Here is a 20,224-nt window from a genome sequence, read left to right on the forward strand (position 1 = left end):
GTATTGGATCACTAAAAAATACACATTTTATATTGCCATGTAGTTTACCAATTAAATGGTCTGACGGAGATGTGGACATACTCGGTATAAAAATCCCAAAAGAAAGAAATGATCTCACTCCAATAAATTTTTATAGAAAGTTAGCAAAAATAGATAAGATCTTGCTACCATGGAAAGGAAAATACTTGTCTATTTGTGGAAAAATCACCCTGATTAACTCTTTAGTCATATCACAGTTTACCTATTTGCTTATGGTTTTGCCTACACCTAGTGACCTGCTTTTTAAATTATATGAACAAAAAATATTCCATTTTATTTGGAACGGCAAGCCAGATAAAATTAAAAGGGCCTATTTATATAACGAATATGAATTCGGAGGGCAGAAATTATTAAATATTAAAGCATTAGACCTCTCACTAAAGGCATCAGTCATACAAAAGTTATACTTAAATCCAAACTGGTTCTCTAGTAAATTGGTACGAATGTCTCATCCTATGTTCAAGAAGGGCCTTTTTCCCTTTATTCAGATTACACCTGCTCACTTTCGGTTGTTTGAAAAGGAAATAATCTCCAAAATATCCTTATTTTTTAAACAAGCCTTAGAAAGTTGGTTGCAATTTCAGTTTAATCCACCTGAAAGGACGGAACAAATAGTACAACAAATATTGTGGTTAAATTCAAATATAGTAATTGATAAAAAAACTGTATTTATCGAAGAAATGTTTAAAAAAGGTATAATTTTTGTGAATGATATCATAAATAGGACTGGTGGAGTTATGTCACACATGCAGCTAACACAGACATATGGAAATGTCTGCTCTACCCAAAATTACAACCAATTAATTGCAGCATTACCACAAAAATGGAAGAGGCAAGTAGAAGGGGAAAAAAGTAAGGAACTTGTATGTCGGCCCTGTATTAAAGAACATAAATGGTTAAAGAAAAGTGTGATAAATAAAAACATATACCAATTTCATTTAAGGACCAAAAAACTGACAGCTGTGCCATATAAATTGCAAAATAGTTGGGAAGAGATTTTCGATGTACCCATTCCATGGCACATGGTTTATGAATTGATACGCAAAACAACGCCGGATTCAAAACTTCGAATTTTTCAATTTAAATTACTGTACAAAATTCTTGCAACTAATAGAATGTTATATATATGGGGTATACAATCTTCCCAGCTCTGCAGATTCTGTTGTGAGGAGGCAGAGTCATTAGATCATTTATTTTGGTATTGTCCATATGTAGCTCGTTTTTGGTCACAGGTCCAGGAATGGCTGAAGAATTGCAACATTTGCCTAGAACTAACGCTACAGATAGCAATACTGGGGGATTTGAAAAGCCATAGTCAATCAATCAATAATATAATAATTATTTTAGCAAAAATGTTTATTTTTAATTTACAATCTGTAGAAGCTATGAGAATAGGAAGGTTCAAATCTTTTGTGAAGCATCACAGCACAGTTGAAAAATATATGGCAAATAAAAATCCGAAATGGATGATGTTGGAAGATAGATGGGAAGGGTTGAGTGGAACTGAAGGGTGGGACTAATAACAAGATAAACAATGTAGGGCATACGGGATCTGTGAAATGTGTATAGGTGCGGAGCTTTTGTGAAATAGCACAGTTACAAGTGGAAATAAAATTGGATGGACAACAGAAATAGAGGAAGGACTAAGAACAAACAAGAGAGAACTATTATAAAGTAGTCTGTGTCTGTAAAATAGGTATAAGATGTATAAATTGAAGGTAAAAGCAGAAGTGTTTATTAGTTTACTCCAATTGGGGGAGCGGTGGTAGGGTTGCGGGGAATAATAATAAAGGTATATTCTTTAAAAAAGTATGTATGTCTATATAGGTATGTGTATGTATATATGTATATATGTATGCATGCGTGTATGGATATATATATTTACAAAAAAAATATGGGGGATTGGAAATGATGCAGACAATTACATTGGAAGCAACATTCTTTCCGCAATATTAAGCTGATCCACCCCCAAAAAAAAAAAAAAAAAAAAAAAAAAAAAAAAAAAAAAAAAAAAAAAAAACATAACAACAATAGGGTCGTTCTCACACAACTTCCTGTTTGACATATAACAACATAACAACAATAGGGTCGTTCTCACACAACTTCCTGTTTGACATATAACAACATAACAACAATAGGGTCGTTCTCACACAACTTCCTGTTTGACATATAACAACATAACAACAATAGGGTCGTTCTCACACAACTTCCTGTTTGACATATAACAACATAACAACAATAGGGTCGTTCTCACAAAACTGACATTTGACCCAAAAATTCTCAAGTGTCATTTTTCACCTCTCGGATCACTGAGATTAGAACCTGTACTATCTATTTTGTAATTATTATTATTATGTTTTTGGATCAAATACTATGCATTTTACCATCATTTCCACAAAATTATAAATACCGTAACAGTCCAAAAAAGTAATAAACAAAACAATTTCTAATATTTTTTTACATCGCTACCCTAATGAAAAGGCCTAAGTTGAACATAACACTGAAAATATGTCAAATGAAACTAAAATAAAATCTGACTTTTTCCCAATTTGAGCTTTTTAGCCATGTTGGTAATGAGAAGGCCAAGTGGGGTAAAATGGGTGTTTGAGAATAAGAACCTCGTTCTGAAGGCATACAAACAAATACATTAATTGAACTTCTACTACTCCTCTAGAAGGTGCATCATGGGTGAATAAAACTTTATTTAAAAACTGATTGGAGTTTTTACAGGAACTTGAAAAAGTGTTACGGTAATGAGACACATGTTTGCACGTAATACATATTATAGTTTAATGTACTTCAACTAGTATACAATTTTTATGCTTTATGGACAAACTACAGCAACCTAATTTTGTTTTTTATTCAAATAAGTTTGGCTTTTCTGAAGTAAAATTGTATGAAATTACCAGAGAATCTATTTCGGACACATTTCGGTAATGAGAATTTGGGCTGAAAATACAGAAAATTCCAGCGAAAATGTAAAATCAATTTTTTTTTAAAGTCACTGGCCAAAAAGTAGACAGCTTAGTCCTCAGAATGATTTATGATTTTTGCTTTAGACATGTTTAAAACTGGTTTCATGAGGATCACCCAATGGGGTGGCAGGTAGCCTCATGGTTAGAGCGTTGGGCCACTAACCGAAAGGTCTCTGGTTTGAATACCCAAGCCGACAAGGTGAAAATCTGTCGATATGCCCTTGAGGAACGAACTTAACCCTAATTTGCTCCAGGGGCGCCGTACTACTATGGCTGACCCTGTAAAACAACACATTTCACTGCACCTATTTAGTGTATGTGTTGTCATCCTGGTGCCAGCTAACCTGATATCAAACAGTGGCCATAATGATAGCGAGACTATCTACTCCTATCAACAAAGTCATAACCAGGGTGGATTGTTATAGTGTGCTGTGGTACTACCATGGTAACACTATTAAACAAAGATTATTGACGGTTACCATTACCCACTGTTGATAAGTGACTCACTGTAAATGCAGGTTAGCGTTTTTCGTCATGAATGTTGTTCTGGAGGCAGCTCTGCAGAGTGCTCACTAGCTGGCTGTCATAAAGTCATAAAATCTGAATTTAAACCTTATCTCTAACCTTAACCACACTGCTAACCCTAATGCCTGAAACTAACCTTAACCCTAACCGTAACCACACTGCTAACCCAAATGCCTGAACCTAATCTTAACCCTAACCTTAACCACACTGATAACCCTAATGCCTGAATCTAACCTTAACCCTAACCTTAACTACACTGCTAACCCAAATGCCTGAATCTAATCTTAACCCTAACCTTCACCACACTGCTAACCCTAATGCCTGAAACTAACCTTAACCCTAACCTTAACCACACTGCTAACCCTAACGCCTGAACCTAATCTTAACCCTAACCACACTGCTAACCCTAACGCCTGAACCTAATCTTAACCACACTGCTAACCCTAACGCCTGAACCTAATCTTAACCCTAACCACACTGCTAACCCTAACGCCTGAACCTAATCTTAACCACACTGCTAACCCTAACGCCTGAACCTAACCTTAACCCTAACCACACTGCTAACCCTAATGCCTGAATCTAATCTTAACCACACTGCTAACCCTAACGCCTGAACCTAACCTTAACCCTAACCACACTGCTAACCCTAATGCCTGAATCTAATCTTAACCCTAACCACACTGCTAACCCTAATGCCTGAATCTAATCTTAACCCTAATCTTAACCACACTGCTAACCCTAATGCCTGAATCTAATCTTAACCACACTGCTAACCCTAATGCCTGAACCTAATCTTAACCACACTGCTAACCCTAATGCCTGAACCTAACCTTAACCCTAACCACACTGCTAACCCTAATGCCTGAATCTAACCTTAACCCTAACCACACTGCTAACCCTAATGCCTGAATCTAATCTTATCCCTAATCTTAACCACACTGCTAACCCTAATGCCTGAACTTAATCTTAAATTAAGATCAAAAAGCTGCATTTTTGTTTTCATACATTTTTACAATATTTCCAATTTTGCCTTTGCAGCTGGCCTATCTAGCGGAAACGGCTCAGTTCTGCCTCCAGGACAAGACTCATCCCAATAAACCTGCTTTTCATATCAATAAACCTGCTCTCTCCCCGCCCCTCTCTCTCTCTCTCTCTCTCTCTCTCTCTCTCTCACACACACACACACACACACACACACACACACACACACACACACACACACACACACACACACACACACACACACACACACACACACACACACACACACACACACACACACACACACACACACACACCCCTCTGTCCCCACTGACCTCTGCAGTAGGATGCGGAGGGTAACCATGTGATAGACGTCCAGCAGCATGTCGGCGACGGTGGCCTCGGGGGCATCAGTCAGGTAGTGGATGGGCATGGGGTTCCAGTGGCCCACTTTGATGATGCCTGGAGGGGAGACAGAACAATGATGTCATCAACATGCTGCCGTTTTCAGTTTATACACATTCACCTGGGGGTTAATCTCTTAAGGTTGCCGAAGACGACAAAGTCTGTATATGTGAAAACCTAGATATAATGTTTCTATATTTTAATCAGCGGCTGTAAAACTCACGGTTTAACAATGAGAGATAAAGATAGAGATAAAGAGATAAAGAGTGTTATCTATTAATGCATTATCAGCCTGGGGAAGAGGCACCGACCTGATTCCCCACATCTATCAACCCTAACCCTTATCAGCCTGGGGAAGAAACACAGAGACCCAGCAAAGCCTTTTATAGCAGGGATATACGTGCAAGAGACAACATCACTGATGGACAGGACAGGTCAAGGCTGGAGATTGCGTCACACGCCAATTAATACCGCCCCATTAAAATGAATGATTGTTTAATTAACCCAAATAGATATCTCTGGATCTAAAGACAGGTGAGTTCATAGATATACATCATATAGAGAGCTCTGAGAGATATCTCCAGATCTAAAGACAGGTGAGTTCATAGATATACATCATATAGAGAGCTCTGAGAGATATCTCCAGATCTAAAGACAGGTGAGTTCATAGATATACATCATATAGAGAGCTCTGAGAGATATCTCCAGATCTAAAGACAGGTGAGTATTAAGGAAATAGGGGATGACTAGAAATGGGCATCAGGACATAGACTTTCATTTTGAATTGGTCGCTTATCGCTCCCGATCTAGAGTGTTTCCATTATTCATTGAACGGTCTTGTGGCTGAGCATAGAACTATAGAAATTGAACCACATCCAAACAGAGATAAAATAATGGCATTACAAAGTATGAAATGACAGTGATTTAAGTAAGACCCATGCCTGCTTGCCTACACAGTGCTGGTTCAACAGAAAAGAAAATAAGAAAAGTCTTCCCCTATATAGACACTGCATCTGACAATGAGACCCCACCCCCTCTCTCCCTCTGCATCTGAAATGCATCCTGGGATGTGTACACAGACACATTCCCCTGTCCTTCCTCAAGACCAGGGCTGGAACAGCTAAACTAAACAAGGCTAATCACATTAGGATCAGGGGAATCAAACACAGATAGCCCCGGCCTGCCAGCCTCCATCTGCAATAGTGTGTGTGTGTGTGTGTGTGTGTGAGTGTGCGTGCGTGCGTGCGTGCGAGTGTGTGTGTGTGTGAGAGACACACAATGGACACAGTGGTATTTGGTAAAAATGGATCAGAAGTAGTATTGCTCATAATGTTAGTTCTGGAGCTATGACCAGCTCAATGTCACATGTTGTAATGACCTGCCGACCAGCTCAATGTCACATGTTGTAATGACCTGCCGACCAGCTCAATGTCACATGTTGTAATGACCTGCCGACCAGCTCAATGTCACATGTTGTAATGACCTGCCGACCAGCTCAATGTCACATGTTGTAATGACCTGCCGACCAGCTCAATGTCACATGTTGTAATGACCTGCCGACCAGCTCAATGTCACATGTTGTAATGACCTGCCGACCAGCTCAATGTCACATGTTGTAATGACCTGCCGACCAGCTCAATGTCACATGTTGTAATGACCTGCCGACCAGCTCAATGTCACATGTTGAAATGACCTGCCGACCAGCTCAATGTCACGTGTTGTAATGACCTGCCGACCAGCTCAATGTCACATGTTGAAATGACCTGCCGACCAGCTCAATGTCACGTGTTGAAATGACCTGCCGACCAGCTCAATGTCACGAGTTGAAATGACCTGCCGACCAGCTCAATGTCACATGTTAAAAAATTACCTGTGTCATTTTGTTTACACAGAGGGAAAAAATGAAAGATTTCAACCAGAATTTAATCATTTAACATAAAAGCTTATTTCAAATAACAAAACGTATCCATTTGGGAGGAGCGGAGTGAGTCCAGGGCGTTGCCAGGTTTAGTAACTGGTTTCACGTTGCCAGATTTAGGGCCTGTGTTTACGGGGTTGGAATGTGGAACGGTTTTGTCTCTGTTGTTTGGTCTGTAGTCGTCTTTGGGGTTGACCGGCAAGGTATTTATTTCAGTCATTGGTCTTTATTTATTCTGTCCTGTAGCAATGTTTGGCTTTACGTGGTTTGACTGTTTTACTGTTGTGGAGGGTTGGAAGCAGCCTTGGTGTGACTGTTTTACTGTTGGAAGCAGCCTTGGTGTGACTGTTTTACTGTTGTGGAGGGTTGGAAGCAGCCTTGGTGTGACTGTTTTACTGTTGGAAGCAGCCTTGGTGTGACTGTTTTACTGTTGTGGAGGGTTGGAAGCAGCCTTGGTGGGACTGTTTTACTGTTGGAAGCAGCCTTGGTGTGACTGTTTTACTGTTGTGGAGGGTTGGAAGCAGCCTTGGTGGGACTGTTTTACTGTTGGAAGCAGCCTTGGTGTGACTGTTTTACTGTTGGAAGCAGCCTTGGTGTGACTGTTTTACTGTTGGAAGCAGCCTTGGTGTGACTGTTTTACTGTTGTGGAGGGTTGGAAGCAGCCTTGGTGGGACTGTTTTACTGTTGGAAGCAGCCTTGGTGTGACTGTTTTACTGTTGTGGAGGGTTGGAAGCAGCCTTGGTGGGACTGTTTTACTGTTGTGGAGGGTTGGAAGCAGCCTTGGTGGGACTGTTTTACTGTTGTGGAGGGTTGGAAGCAGCCTTGGTGTGACTGTTTTACTGTTGTGGAGGGTTGGAAGCAGCCTTGGTGGGACTGTTTTACTGTTGTGGAGGGTTGGAAGCAGCCTTGGTGTGACTGTTTTACTGTTGGAAGCAGCCTTGGTGTGACTGTTTTACTGTTGGAAGCAGCCTTGGTGTGACTGTTTTACTGTTGGAAGCAGCCTTGGTTTGACTGTTTTACTGTTGGAAGCAGCCGTGGTTTGACTGTTTTACTGTTGTGGAGGGTTGGAAGCAGCCTTGGTGTGACTGTTTTACTGTTGGAAGCAGCCTTGGTGGGACTGTTTTACTGTTGGAAGCAGCCTTGGTGTGACTGTTTTACTGTTGGAAGCAGCCTTGGTGTGACTGTTTTACTGTTGTGGGGGGTTGGAAGCAGCCTTGGTGGGACTGTTTTACTGTTGTGGAGGGTTGGAAGCAGCCTTGGTGTGACTGTTTTACTGTTGTGGAGGGTTGGAAGCAGCCTTTGTGTGACTGTTTTACTGTGGAAGCAGCCTTGGTGTGACTGTTTTACTGTTGTGGAGGGTTGGAAGCAGCCTTGGTGTGACTGTTTTACTGTTGGAAGCAGCCTTGGTGTGACCGTTTTACTGTTGTGGCGGGTTGGAAGCAGCCTTTGTGTGACTGTTTTACTGTTGTGGAGGGTTGGAAGCAGCCTTGGTGTGACTGTTTTACTGTTGTGAAGGGTTGGAAGCAGCCTTGGTGTGACTGTTTTACTGTTGTGGAGGGTTGGAAGCAGCCTTTGTGTGACTGTTTTACTGTTGTGGAGGGTTGGAAGCAGCCTTGGTGAGACTGTTTTACTGTTGGAAGCATCCTTGGTGGGACTGTTTTACTGTTGGAAGCAGCCTTGGTGTGACTGTTTTACTGTGGAAGCAGCCTTGGTGTGACTGTTTTACTGTTGTGAAGGGTTGGAAGCAGCCTTGGTGTGACTGTTTTACTGTTGGAAGCAGCCTTGGTGTGACTGTTTTACTGTTGTGGAGGGTTGGAAGCAGCCTTTGTGTGACTGTTTTACTGTTGTGGAGGGTTGGAAGCAGCCTTGGTGGGACTGTTTTACTGTTGGAAGCAGCCTGGGTGTGACTGTTTTACTGTTGGAAGCAGCCTTGGTGTGACTGTTTTACTGTTGTGGAGGGTTGGAAGCAGCCTTGGTGGGACTGTTTTACTGTTGGAAGCAGCCTTGGTGTGACTGTTTTACTGTTGTGGAGGGTTGGAAGCAGCCTTGGTGGGACTGTTTTACTGTTGTGGAGGGTTGGAAGCAGCCTTGGTGGGACTGTTTTACTGTTGTGGAGGGTTGGAAGCAGCCTTGGTGTGACTGTTTTACTGTTGTGGAGGGTTGGAAGCAGCCTTGGTGGGACTGTTTTACTGTTGTGGAGGGTTGGAAGCAGCCTTGGTGTGACTGTTTTACTGTTGGAAGCAGCCTTGGTGTGACTGTTTTACTGTTGGAAGCAGCCTTGGTGTGACTGTTTTACTGTTGGAAGCAGCCTTGGTTTGACTGTTTTACTGTTGGAAGCAGCCGTGGTTTGACTGTTTTACTGTTGTGGAGGGTTGGAAGCAGCCTTGGTGTGACTGTTTTACTGTTGGAAGCAGCCTTGGTGGGACTGTTTTACTGTTGGAAGCAGCCTTGGTGTGACTGTTTTACTGTTGGAAGCAGCCTTGGTGTGACTGTTTTACTGTTGTGGGGGGTTGGAAGCAGCCTTGGTGGGACTGTTTTACTGTTGTGGAGGGTTGGAAGCAGCCTTGGTGTGACTGTTTTACTGTTGTGGAGGGTTGGAAGCAGCCTTTGTGTGACTGTTTTACTGTGGAAGCAGCCTTGGTGTGACTGTTTTACTGTTGTGGAGGGTTGGAAGCAGCCTTGGTGTGACTGTTTTACTGTTGGAAGCAGCCTTGGTGTGACTGTTTTACTGTTGTGGCGGGTTGGAAGCAGCCTTTGTGTGACTGTTTTACTGTTGTGGAGGGTTGGAAGCAGCCTTGGTGTGACTGTTTTACTGTTGTGAAGGGTTGGAAGCAGCCTTGGTGTGACTGTTTTACTGTTGTGGAGGGTTGGAAGCAGCCTTTGTGTGACTGTTTTACTGTTGTGGAGGGTTGGAAGCAGCCTTGGTGAGACTGTTTTACTGTTGGAAGCAGCCTTGGTGGGACTGTTTTACTGTTGGAAGCAGCCTTGGTGTGACTGTTTTACTGTGGAAGCAGCCTTGGTGTGACTGTTTTACTGTTGTGAAGGGTTGGAAGCAGCCTTGGTGTGACTGTTTTACTGTTGGAAGCAGCCTTGGTGTGACTGTTTTACTGTTGTGGAGGGTTGGAAGCAGCCTTTGTGTGACTGTTTTACTGTTGTGGAGGGTTGGAAGCAGCCTTGGTGTGACTGTTTTACTGTTGGAAGCAGCCTGGGTGTGACTGTTTTACTGTTGTGGAGGGTTGGAAGCAGCCTTGGTGTGACTGTTTTACTGTTGTGGAGGGTTGGAAGCAGCCTTGGTGTGACTGTTCTTGCTTTAGGTCGCACGTAAATTGCGTTCCTTTTGTAACTTGTACCAGCTTTACACGAGCAAGAATAATAGTGTGTTTCTCATCACTGAATCACAAAATGAAGTGTGTTTTGTAATATTGCCAGTAGCAGATTAAGTGACAAACACATGACGGCAAACATTTAAAAGGTGGTTTGTGATCAGCTCTTTCAGAAAGGATAATTCTCTGACCCTCTCACAGGCCCCCCCCCCCCCCACACACACACACACCCTCGCACACACACTCCTGTCCTATCTGACTCACCTCTCGCCTGCACGGCTGAGTTGTGGGAGTAGCCCAGGGCCACGAGGGCTGTCTCCACCAGCTGGGTGAAGAGGATGTCCTTACGAACCAATACAAACTCAGCATGTCTGTCACCACGCCCATCCCCGTCAGAGACCACACCCCCAGACACGACCCCATCTACCTGCTCCACTACACAGTACACAGGGATCATCAGACCTAGAGAGAGAGAGAGAGAGAGAGAGAGAGAGAGACAGAGAGAGAGAGAGAGAGAGAAGTGGAGGATGGAGAGAGAGATAGAGAGAGACAGGAGACAGGAGGAGGGGGAGAGAGAGAGGGGAGAAGTGGGGAGAGCGAGAGAGAGCGAGATAGAGACAGGGAGACAGGAGGAGGGGGAGAGAGAGGGGAGAAGTGGGGAGAGCGAGAGAGAGACAGGAGACAGGAGGAGGGGGAGAGAGAGGGGAGAAGTGGGGAGAGCGAGAGAGAGCGAGATAGAGACAGGGAGACAGGAGGAGGGGGAGAGAGAGGGGAGAAGTGGGGAGAGCGAGAGAGAGCGAGATAGAGACAGGGAGACAGGAGGGGAGGGAGAGAGAGAGAGGAGGGGAGAGAAAGAAAGAGAGAGGACTGAGTGACAATAAACAACCTTCTCCATTCCAGTAAGAAAGAAATTATGAATCCAATACAACCTGGGCTTGATATGAACACAGAGGGAGGGCTAGAAGATTAGCTCAGTTATTACTCAATAACTTATCATCATTTAGCAGACACTTATCCAGAGCAATTAAGGCTAAGTGCCTTGCTGAAGGGCACATCGACACATTCATCACTTAGTCTACTCTGGGATTTGAACCAGTGACCTTTCGGTTATTGTCCCAACGCTCTTAACTACTAAGCACTGACACACAGCACATATCAATGTCTTGCATAAAGTCATTTTCTGAACCACTCATAACAAATTAAGGACATCAGAATGATGTCTTTCACAGATAAAAAAAAAGAGACCAGTGAATAATTGTATAATTTGCATTAGTCATGAAACTGTGCCTTTTCCAAGCCTGAAACCCTCCATCATACTCAGCTAATCCTCAAGGACTAGTCACTTGGAGGAATCAATCAAGCTACTGACAGCACAACGACAAATCAACTCCAGGAAACCAAGTCTCATCAGGCACGCTATATCCCAATAACTCAGCTAGGGAGTGTGTGTGTGTGTGTGTGTGTGTGTGTGTGTGTGTGTGTGTGTGTGTGTGTGTGTGTGTGTGTGTGTGTGTGTGTGTGTGTGTGTGTGTGTGTGTGTGTGTGTGTGTGTGTGTGTGTGTGTGTGTGTGTGTGTGTGTGTGTGTGTGTTTGCGCACGCATTTGTGGAAGTGTGTGTGTATATGTCCCTACAAGTGAACATACACTATACATAAACTGCTCTCTGGACTATAGTGTTAGGATAGCATGTGTGTGGCCCATTCCACACCGCCATGCTGTGGTTTTAAACAGAGAGGCTGATATCCCCCAGTTCAAAGACAGCTCCCTCATTAACACTAGCAGAAAGCCATGGCTATGAGGAGGAATCCTTCTCTCTTCTCTTCTGTCTGTCTGTCTGTCTGTCTGTCTGTCTGTCTGTCTCTGTCTGTCTGTCTGTCTGTCTGTCTGTCTGTCTGTCTGTCTGTCTGTCTGTCTGTCTGTCTGTCTGTCTGTCTGTCTGTCGCTCTCTCTCTGTCGCTCTCTCTCTCTCGCTCTCTCTCTGTGTGTCTGTCTGTCTGTCTGTCTGTCTGTCTGTCTGTCTGTCTGTCTGTCTGTCGCTCTCTCTCTGTCGCTCTCTCTCTCTCGCTCTCTCTCTGTGTGTCTGTCTGTCTGTCTGTCTGTCTCACTCTTATCTCGGTCTCTCTCTGTCTCTCTCTCTGTCTCTCTCTCTCTCTCAGTCTCTCTCAACTCAATTCAATTCAAGGGGCTTTATTGGCATGGGAAACATATGTTAACATTGCCAAAGCAAGTGAGGTAGATAATATACAAAAGTGAAATAAACAATAAAAATTAACAGTAAACATTACACACTCACAGAAGTTTCAAAAGAATAAAGACATTACAAATGTCATATTATGTCTATATCCAGTGTTGTAACAATGTACAAATGGTTAAAGTACACAAGGGAAAATAAATAAACATAAATATGGGTTGTATTTACAATGGTGTTTGTTCTTCACTGGTTGACCTTTTCTTGTGGCAACAGGTCACACATCTTGCTGCTGTGATGGCACACTGTGGTATTTCACCCAGTAGATATGGGAGTTTATCAAAATCGGGTTTGTTTTGGAATTCTTTGTGGATCTGTGTAATCTGAGGGAAATATGTGTCTCTGTCACGTTCGTTGAAATGAGCGGACCAAGGCGCAGCGTGCATAGAGTTCCACATGTTTATCGTTGTCTCTGATTGGGGATCATACTTAGGTAGCCCTTTTCCCCACCTTAGATTGTGGGATCTTGTTTTTTTGTAGTGCCTGTGAGCACTCCAGTCGTTACGTCTCGTTTGCTGTTTATTGTTTTTTTGTGGTGAATTAGGGTTAGAATTAGGTTTATGGCTAGGGTTAAGGGTTAGGGAAAATAGGACTTTGAATGGTACTGAATTGTATGTCCCCACAAAGTTAGCTGCGCAAGACCGTGTGTGTGTCTGCTTGTGTATGTGTTCCTCTGTGTGTTCCCCTACCTCCGAGGGGCCGTAACGGGGTGCCGTTGAGGCGCGTGCGTGGACCCGTGGGGCTCCCGTTGACCTCCAGACGGCTCATCTTGCCCGGCGGGGGGGCGCAGGTGTCCGGGCTGTCCCCTCTCTGCTCGGGACTGTCCCGCAGACAGGGGCTCTCAGTACCACCACGCTCCATCCCCCTCCAACCTCCAGGAGGGACTCCCAACAGAGCGTATGGACCTGCAGACAGGGAAGAGAGAGAGAGAGAAGAGAGAGAGAGGGAGAGGGATAGGGAGAGAGAGAGGGAGAGAGGGAGAGAGAGAGAGAGAGAGAGAGAGAGAGAGAGAGAGAGAGAGAGAGAGAGAGAGAGAGAGAGAGAGAAGAGAAAATAGAGGAGGCATTTGTTCTTTAGGACGAAGTTACCCTTGAACATAGGCACTGAACTAGGATCAGTGTACCCTCCACTAAACTTAGTTGATCTAGTAGGAGTCTACAGGCAGCTATCTATATCTTACTGGTGTTGACATTGTGGAGACTCTATCAGATCAGGGTTTAAATAGTATCTGTTTTCTTTGAGATATGTTGAGCGTTTGAAAAGAGACAGAGGCATTGGGTCAATTGATTTGCACTTTTGGGATGATTCCATTGGTCCCGTTGTGCTATATATATCTGTTGTTTAGCTGGAATGGAATGTGTGTATCCTGTTCATTTGACTGTGATACTGTATGTGGTCGTCTCACCTAGCTATCTTAAGATGAATGCACCTACTGTAAGTCACTCTGGATAAGAGCATATGCTAAATGACTAAAATGTCAAATGTAAATGTTTTACATACAGATCTCATATGACTGTTTAATTATTATTGTAAAAAAATATATTGATGTCACAAATGTAAAAGAAAAGTGTACATTTCACTGTAAAACCTAGCAGTACTACTTACTCTGAGAGTCAGGTGGATATTGCAGCATTTAGCAAAACTATTTCATTATTTGTCTCTCTGAAATTAAAACATCAAGTGATAGATTTTAAACAAATACATGTGTGTTTTTGAACAACCCCATGCCAATATGAGATAGTGAAAAACACCAATCTGTTTCATCATTTCTTTAAACAATAAAAGCTCATTTCTCAACATTTCTGAAAATTGATAAATAGCGTTTTGAAATGAAACCCTTCATCTGTATCAAACTCTCACACTGAGCTGACCCCTTCATCTGTATCAAACTCTCACACTGAGCTGACCCCTTCATCTGTATCAAACTCTCACACTGAGCTGACCCCTTCATCTGTATCAAACTCTCACACTGAGCTGACCCCTTCATCTGTATCAAACTCTCACACTGAGCTGACCCCTTCATCTGTATCAAACTCTCACACTGAGCTGACCCCTTCATCTGTATCAAACGCTCACACTGAGCTGACCCCTTCATCTGTATCAAACTCTCACACTGAGCTGACCCCTTCATCTGTATCAAACTCTCACACTGAGCTGACCCCTTCATCTGTATCAAACTCTCACACTGAGCTGACCCCTTCATCTGTATCAAACTCTCACACTGAGCTGACCCATTCATCTGTATCAAACGCTCACACTGAGCTGACCCCTTCATCTGTATCAAACTCTCACACTGAGCTGACCCCTTCATCTGTATCAAACTCTCACACTGAGCTGACCCCTTCATCTGTATCAAACTCTCACACTGAGCTGACCCCTGCATCTGTATCAAACTCTCACACTGAGCTGACCCCTTGATCTGTATCAAACTCTCACACTGAGCTGACCCCTTCATCTGTATCAAACTCTCACACTGAGCTGACCCCTTCATCTGTATCAAACTCTCACATTGAGCTGACCCCTTCATCTGTATCAAACTCTCACACTGAGCTGACCCCTTCATATGTATCAAACTCTCACACTGAGCTGACCCCTTCATCTGTATCAAACTCTCACACTGAGCTGACCCCTTCATCTGTATCAAACTCTCACACTGAGCTGACCCCTTCATCTGTATCAAACTCTCACACTGAGCTGACCCCTTCATCTGTATCAAACTCTCACACTGAGCTGACCCCTTCATCTGTATCAAACTCTCACACTGAGCTGACCCCTTCATCTGTATCAAACTCTCACACTGAGCTGACCCCTTCATCTGTATCAAACTCTCACACTGAGCTGACCCCTTCATCTGTATAAAACTCTCACACTGAGCTGACCCCTTCATCTGTATCAAACTCTCACACTGAGCTGACCCCTTCATCTGTATCAAACTCTCACACTGAGCTGACCCTTCATCTGTATCAAACTCTCACACTGAGCTGACCCCTTCATCTGTATCAAACTCTCACACTGAGCTGACCCCTTCATCTGTATCAAACTCTCACATTGAGCTGACCCCTTCATCTGTATCAAACTCTCACACTGAGCTGAACCCTTCATCTGTATCAAACTCTCACACTGAGCTGACCCCTTCATCTGTATCAAACTCTCACATTGAGCTGACCCCTTCATCTGTATCAAACTCTCACACTGAGCTGACCCCTTCATCTGTATCAAACTCTCACACTGAGCTGACCCCTTCATCTGTATCAAACTCTCACACTGAGCTGACCCCTTCATCTGTATCAAACTCTCACACTGAGCTGACCCCTTCATCTGTATCAAACTCTCACACTGAGCTGACCCCTTCATCTGTATCAAACTCTCACATTGAGCTGACCCCTTCATCTGTATCAAACTCTCACACTGAGCTGACCCCTTCATCTGTATCAAACTCTCACACTGAGCTGACCCCTTCATCTGTATCAAACTCTCACACTGAGCTGACCCCTTCATCTGTATCAAACTCTCACACTGAGCTGACCCCTTCATCTGTATCAAACTCTCACACTGAGCTGACCCCTTCATCTGTATCAAACTCTCACACTGAGCTGACCCTTCATCTGTATCAAACTCTCACACTGAGCTGACCCCTTCATCTGTATCAAACTCTCACACTGAGCTGACCCCTTCATCTGTATCAAACTCTCACACTGAGCTGACCCCTTCATCTGTATCAAACTCTCACACTGAGCTGACCCCTTCATCTGTATCAAACTCTCACACTGAGCTGACCACTTCATCTGTATCAAACTCTCACACTGAGCTGACCCCTTCATCTGTATCAAACTCTCACACTGAGCTGACCCCTTCATCTGTATCAAACTCTCACACTGAGCTGACCCCTTCATCTGTATCAAACTCTCACACTGAGCTGACCCCTTCATCTGTATCAAACTCTCACACTGAGCTGACCCCTTCATCTGTATCAAACTCTCACACTGAGCTGACCCCTTCATCTGTATCAAACTCTCACACTGAGCTGACCCCTTCATCTGTATCAAACTCTCACACTGAGCTGACCCCTTCATCTGTATCAAACTCTCACACTGAGCTGACCCCTTCATCTGTATCAAACTCTCACACTGAGCTGACCCCTTCATCTGTATCAAACTCTCACACTGAGCTGACCCCTTCATCTGTATCAAACTCTCACACTGAGCTGACCACTTCATCTGTATCAAACTCTCACACTGAGCTGACCCCTTCATCTGTATCAAACTCTCACACTGAGCTGACCCCTTCATCTGTATCAAACTCTCACACTGAGCTGACCCCTTCATCTGTATCAAACTCTCACACTGAGCTGACCCCTTCATCTGTATCAAACTCTCACACTGAGCTGACCACTTCATCTGTATCAAACTCTCACACTGAGCTGACCCCTTCATCTGTATCAAACTCTCACACTGAGCTGTCCCCTTCATCTGTATCAAACTCTCACACTGAGCTGACCCCTTCATCTGTATCAAACTCTCACACTGAGCTGACCCCTTCATCTGTATCAAACTCTCACACTGAGCTGACCACTTCATCTGTATCAAACTCTCACACTGAGCTGACCACTTCATCTGTATCAAACTCTCACACTGAGCTGACCCCTTCATCTGTATCAAACTCTCACACTGAGCTGACCCCTTCATCTGTATCAAACTCTCACACTGAGCTGACCACTTCATCTGTATCAAACTCTCACACTGAGCTGACCCCTTCATCTGTATCAAACTCTCACACTGAGCTGACCACTTCATCTGTATCAAACTCTCACACTGAGCTGACCCCTTCATCTGTATCAAACTCTCACACTGAGCTGACCCCTTCATCTGTATCAAACTCTCACACTGAGCTGACCACTTCATCTGTATCAAACTCTCACACTGAGCTGACCCCTTCATCTGTATCAAACTCTCACACTGAGCTGACCCCTTCATCTGTATCAAACTCTCACACTGAGCTGACCACTTCATCTGTATCAAACTCTCACACTGAGCTGACCCTTCATCTGTATCAAACTCTCACACTGAGCTGACCCCTTCATCTGTATCAAACTCTCACACTGAGCTGACCCCTTCATCTGTATCAAACTCTCACACTGAGCTGACCCTTCATCTGTATCAAACTCTCACACTGAGCTGACCCCTTCATCTGTATCAAACTCTCACACTGAGCTGACCCCTTCATCTGTATCAAACTCTCACACTGAGCTGACCCCTTCATCTGTATCAAACTCTCACACTGAGCTGACCCCTTCATCTGTTCATGTTGTGTTGGAGGCGTGAGTGCTGTGGTCATTTCCTCCCTGTACCCATCAACCCTCCCATACTGAAGACATTACTTTTTATTTACAGATGACGAGAGCAGAAAAAGCAGACCACAACAAACAAACAGAAACCCAGCATCTGGTGGAAATCACCAGGCTCTTTACTGTAAATAATATTACTGACTGCTATCAGACTCTATAGTCATCTACACAGCACTCCATACACAACCAAATCTCATGCTAGGGAGGCCTGTCAACTTACATTTCAGTCCTTTAGCAGACACTCTGCTCCAGAGTGACTTACAGGAGCAATCAGGGTTAAGTACCTTGCTCAGGGGCACATCAACAGATTATTTTTTTCACCTCTGGGATTTGAACCAACAACTTTTCAGTTACTGGACCAACGCTCTAACTACGAGGCTACCTGCCGCCCTGTCTGTCGCCAGAGATGATACAGTATGTATAGCCAGGTCTACGGTTTGACCAAAAGGCTATGCCACTAATCAAGGGGGTGATAGTTGGCTTTTCAGGCAAAGTTATTTATAACAACAGGCTATAACTTGACACACTACTTTCAAGACATAAAGGTTCCTAATTCATGAGCAACCATCTTGGCTCCAAAGCAAGAACTTCTGAGCTAAAGTACCTGCTGCCTCTAGCAGACGGATGTGGTTAGGAACCTTGAGTCACCGTGTCTGAGATCTGACGACTTCCATTGGCTGTCGGACTTTGTCACACAACTATTATAGAAGCAGGAGCAGTCTGCTGCCTATCTGGATTCAGCTCAGCAGGCTAACACAGTCTCATAGTGTGCAGGAGACATGGGTTCGAACTGCAGTCTGCCACCACCCTCTAGACGTAAAGGGGCTATCTGTCATGCAATCTGATGTGTTTGTTTCACAATCTGTGGTTTCCCCTGGCATGATAATTAACCCATTCTGAAAGCAGCACATGATGACAATAAAACGCACATGCCAAATTAATAACAGCCTTTAAAAAGAGCCTTCCAACACAAACAAAATATTGTAATCCGGAAGAACCCGAGCTGCCTCTCCCTCTGTTTAACTGGAAAGACCAGTCACTTTCTTTCTTTCCCATAGGACTGCATAGCTGAGGCATGCTAGGCCTGACAGTGAGGGGATCCAGCCACAACATATCATAGGGACCTGGGTGATCTGAGGCATCCTAGGCCTGACAGTGAGGGGATCCAGCCACAACATACCATAGGGACCTGGGTGATCTGAGGCATCCTAGGCCTGACAGTGAGGGGATCCAGCCACAACATGTCATAGGGACCTGGGTGATCTGAGGCATCCTAGGCCTGACAGTGAGGGGATCCAGCCACAACATATCATAGGGACCTGGATGATCTGAGGCATCCTAGGCCTGACAGTGAGGGGATCCAGCCACAACATATCATAGGGACCTGGGTGATCTGAGGCATCCTAGGCCTGACAGTGAGGGGATCCAGCCACAACATATCATAGGGACCTGGGTGATCTGAGGCATCCTAGGCCTGACAGTGAGGGGATCCAGCCACAACATATCATAGGGACCTGGGTGATCTGAGGCAGCAGTCTAATACCATTTTCACACTATCATGTTGACCTGAACTGTACAGTGCTGTCTCAGGTCATTTATTTCCCCATCCCGGGTCTCTCCCTCTCTGGTCCAGAACCACAGACCCCTTGTCTGGTCTCTCCCTCTCTGGTCCAGAACCACAGACCCCTTGTCTGGTCTCTCCCTCTCTGGTCCAGAACCACAGACCCCTTGTCTGGTCCCTCCCTCTCTGGTCCAGAACCACAGACCCCTTGTCTGGTCTCTCCCTCTCTGGTCCAGAACCACAGACCCCTTGTCTGGTCTCTCCCTCTCTGGTGCAGAACCACAGACCCCTTGTCTGGTCTCTCCCTCTCTGGTCCAGAACCACACATCATGCTTTGGGACCACATCCCTGGTCTCTACCTCTCTGGTCCAGCCACCAGACATCATGCTATGGGACCAGATCCCTGGTCTCTACCTCACTGGTCCAGCCACCAGACATCATGCTATGGGACCAGATCCCTGGGAGCTAGCCTACTATGGGAGAGCTAGGCCTGATTGGAGAGCATTGTGTAATTAAAAGCTTATAAATCTTAACAGCTATTGACTAAACACTATATTCCCCCCGAGAATTGCAGATCTGCTTCTGATAAACACGTCTACATGGGATTTGGGAAAGACAGACACAGGATTAAACACCTCCCCTCCGCCCCCCCCGTCATCTCTGCACCCAGAGTCATTAACAGGGAGAAATTATTACCAGACATGTATGAAGGGGAAGGATATGTGTTGGGTGTCTCTACCCCTGCCAACATAGGTCTCTCTCTCTCTCTCTGACACACACACACACACTTCAGTGTTCACAGCTCTTCACTTCGCCTCTCATCACACCAGTCCTATCCTGTGAGTTTGTCCAGTGGCCAGTTGTCAGACTGATTGAATGGATGGATGTCTATCAGTACATTAGAT

General features: G+C 44.4%; 1 protein-coding gene across 1 annotated transcript in view; it reads right to left on the reverse strand.

Moving 5' to 3' along the window:
- Positions 1 to 13,275, reverse strand: part of LOC120033255 (DNA-binding protein SATB2-like) — a 57,725-nt gene extending 44,450 nt beyond the window's left edge. Inside the window, exons 1-3 of the mRNA XM_038979529.1 lie at positions 13,104 to 13,275; positions 10,431 to 10,628; positions 4,856 to 4,982 (exon numbers count right to left, since the gene is read on the reverse strand). Of these exons, the coding sequence (XP_038835457.1) occupies positions 4,856 to 4,982; positions 10,431 to 10,628; positions 13,104 to 13,275 (497 nt within the window). The remainder of the gene's footprint in view (positions 1 to 4,855; positions 4,983 to 10,430; positions 10,629 to 13,103) is intronic.
- Positions 13,276 to 20,224: the final 6,949 nt, after the last annotated feature.

The sequence above is a fragment of the Salvelinus namaycush genome, chromosome 40, assembly GCF_016432855.1.
Source record: "Salvelinus namaycush isolate Seneca chromosome 40, SaNama_1.0, whole genome shotgun sequence".
Lineage (NCBI taxonomy): Eukaryota > Metazoa > Chordata > Actinopteri > Salmoniformes > Salmonidae > Salvelinus > Salvelinus namaycush.